The sequence below is a fragment of the Branchiostoma floridae genome, chromosome 13 (assembly GCF_000003815.2).
Source record: "Branchiostoma floridae strain S238N-H82 chromosome 13, Bfl_VNyyK, whole genome shotgun sequence".
Classification (NCBI taxonomy): domain Eukaryota; kingdom Metazoa; phylum Chordata; class Leptocardii; order Amphioxiformes; family Branchiostomatidae; genus Branchiostoma; species Branchiostoma floridae.
The window spans coordinates 20773389-20776796 of NC_049991.1; the positions used below are offsets into that span (position 1 = coordinate 20773389).

The 3408-nt window shown below is 43.7% G+C and overlaps 1 protein-coding gene across 1 annotated transcript in view; it reads left to right on the top strand.

The window, feature by feature from the left end:
• Positions 1–1514: 1514 nt before the first annotated feature.
• Positions 1515–3408, top strand: part of LOC118428650 (melatonin receptor type 1B-A-like) — a 3446-nt gene continuing 1552 nt past the window's right edge. The window contains exons 1-2 of the mRNA XM_035838759.1: positions 1515–1727; positions 2713–2884. Of these exons, the coding sequence (XP_035694652.1) occupies positions 1515–1727; positions 2713–2884 (385 nt within the window). The remainder of the gene's footprint in view (positions 1728–2712; positions 2885–3408) is intronic.

Below are 3408 nucleotides of genomic sequence, written 5' to 3' on the forward strand. Positions count from 1 at the left end.
AAACAGGAAGGCGCGCATTTGTGCAAAGCGATCGCTAATGGGTGTTTCCAATGGAAAAGGCAAACAGATTTGGGTGCCTGACGCAACATGCGAAAGGGTATTGGTCATTATGGGGCTGTACAAGATGCATTGTAGGGGTGTCATTCACACAAGCTCTCATTTTAGTCTTCAGATGAAGAAAATGAAAACATAGATTTTGGTCTCGTTTACAGAAATAAGACTGATCGGCGAATGTAGCAAGTTGACGAGTGACTACGATGCTAACTGTATGGACAACATAGTCTTGAGTTTTGGTTTATGTTAGCTTTCCAATGATTCAAGTAGACGGTTCCCACGGATTGAGGAAGAGAGTCATGGCCGTCCGTGCAACCAGCACGCCCGGATGATGATGATGATGTTCCCATTTAATACAATGTATATGATGACCTTTTTACATAAATAGCTTGATGAAAATTGCAGGCAAATGAAGGGAAAATGGCTGTGGTCGGAAAGTACTGTGCGACAGCAACTAAATTAAAGTATGTCATGATCGTAATAAAGTCGCTGAAAATGAGCAGATATGAGATCTTTAAGTCATATATCGTCTATTCAACTCAAATTTGACTTCTTCATGGGACATGAACCATAGAACTGACAATCCCTGGCTTTAATGGGTGATTTGAAGAGGTCGTCGTGACAAAATGAAGTGTTTTGATCGTCTAAGCTTTGAACAGCGCAGCCGGCCGCTATATGCAACCGACCTAGCGACAAGTTGTCATTCGTTGTTTTGGAGTTCAGAGAATGGACACCGGCGACAATTTGCGGCTGCCTTCGATATCATGCAACACTTCTGCTCGGAGGACTCTTACCCTCCAAAAAAACTCCATCGAAATTTCCGGTCCCAACGGGACAGCATGGAACCCTGTGGCTTTCTTAAGGTGAGATTACCGTTACGGTAGTAAAATATACCCTCAGTTGGCCGAGTTTAGACGGGGGCTTTGTCAGCAGACTTCTGACAGCGACGCTCGGATAGCTCAAACAATTTAAACAAGGGATAACTTTGAAAAGAGAAGATTTAGTTCGCGCATACGAATGTTTACCGGAGGAAGGACTGATTACCACTGCAACCATCCTATAAGTTGTACATGGCATCGTTCTCTGCTTAAAAGAGAACACCACCTGAATTTGCCGCGGGAAACATATCAGCGGTATTTATTCGGACAGCGCCTCACAGTCTTGATACAAGGATAGTTGTACAGGTGAAAGCAACTTTGGCAAAGGGTTAGCCAATCGACAACTCTACAGAAGCAGTAATGAAACACTCGCTGTCCTACATGCTATTATTCAGGACAGCAGGAACTTGACAATCACGACTTAGTAAACTTGGTTGGCATATTACAGGGAACCTTTTCTACGTTGGAAAATTGCAATGATTTCTTCTACTGGATTCTGATGAACGAAATTGATCAATTAAACGCTTCACCATGGTGAGTCTCGCTATAAACAAGGCTAACGCTACGGGTGCTCATGTGAACATGTCGAACCTGAGCATATGGCACTGGGGGCTGTTCGAGTATGTCTCCCTGTACATCGACTTCGCCGGCATGATCGGGATCATCGCAAACCTCCTGAACAGCCTCGCCATCATGACCACGCGGAAGCTGCAGAACTCCTCCAACGCCTTCATCCTCAACCTCAGCTTCCTGGACATCCTGGTGGCCTGTCTGGGACTCGTGGTCAGACTACAGGTACGGTGTGTGTGTGTGTGTGTGTGTGTGTGTGCGTGTGCGTGTGTGTGTGTGTGTGTGTGTGTGTGTGTGTGTGTGCGTGTGTGTGTGCATGTGTGTGTGTGTGTGTGTGTGTGTGTGTGTGTGTGTGTGTGTGTGCGTGTGCGTGTGTGTGTGTGTGTGTGTGTGTGTGTGTGTGTGTTTCACAAATGCAGGTATGTTTTTTAAAATGCATTTTTGGTGATCTCCAAGCAGATCCTACGGTACAATAAGATAGTATCAAAATCTGCCAGAGTAGGAAGCCGGCCTAGGAGTTTTTTTTTCCTTCAAAAATGCATTCTTTTGTATCTCCAAGCAGATCCTACGGTAGAATAAGATAGTATCAAAAGCTGGCAGAGTAGGAAGCAGGCCTTGGAGTGTGTTTGGCTACCGGGGCAATATACACTCTTTGGCTGACTACACTCCTTGGCCAGTCTGGTACTATCTTACACCATCGTAGGATCTTCTTGGAGATTTTTTTTGGGACAGTGCTTTCGGAGGTAAAAAATTTAACATTTGGCCCATTTTGAAATGCTATCCCTCCGAAGTTTGTACAATGACTTTTTCTGGCAAAAATGCACTAATGGGTAAAATACTACTCGAATTGTACAATGATATTGTGCAATCCGTTTGTTAATTCAACATATCTAGATAAGAAACATGCACAACTACGAAGGAAGACAAGTAGCTTATGTTATCAGCTGCATGTAACTACAACGCATTAGCAAAAATGCAGTTTTGGGTACAATACGCCCCTAGAAATGTACACAGATATGCGCAATTCACTTGTTAATGCTGCACATCTAGACCAGAATTATATGCACAACTAACGAAAGAAGACAAATATCTCGCATCATCTAGTTACGATGGATTGGGAAAAAAACTCGGGACCTATAGCTTCCGAGTCGAACGCTCTACCAGTTACGCCACATACGACGCCACCTTAATTTATCCCCGTCTCGCCCAGGTGTTCATGCCGAAGTGGGTGCCGGGAGACGCGTGCGAGGCCGTCGGAGCGCTCACCTGCATCGCGCTGGCGACGTCAGCCGTCAACCTGGCCGCCATCGCCGTCAACAGGTACTACTTGGTCACAAGGGGGCCGCTGGAGTACAGGAGGGCGTTCTCTAAGAGGAGGACGGGTGTGTACAGCCTTCTTCTTTTTAATATCTCTTTTTTATTGCACATTCATGCCCAATCGGGCTAAGTGCAGGCGTAGAGATACAAGGGGTCGTAATACAGCACACATGGTTTCTAAGACTAATTTCTAAACTATTTTAATACATTTGTTCGGCTTCCTCTGTTTCTTAGTAATATCAAAAACATAGATTGAGATGTGTATAATGTCGTTTGATCAAAACTCTAAGAAAAACACTTTACCTTTTTAACATTAGACAATGATTTAAAGTGAGGGAACTTTCCTATACTATGGCTATATAACAACATGTATACATATGTATACAATCATGTGAGTAAACATATTACTCACATGATTGCCAAAGTATCAAAACGTGTGTCAACACTGAACAAACTTAAATTCAAATTACCACGACATGTACTCGAAGTAATCTACAAGTCCTTTATTCGTCCACTTCTTGAGTATGCTGACATAGTGTGGCATGGCTGCACTATATCGACTTCAAAACGTATAGGAGAGTACAATATG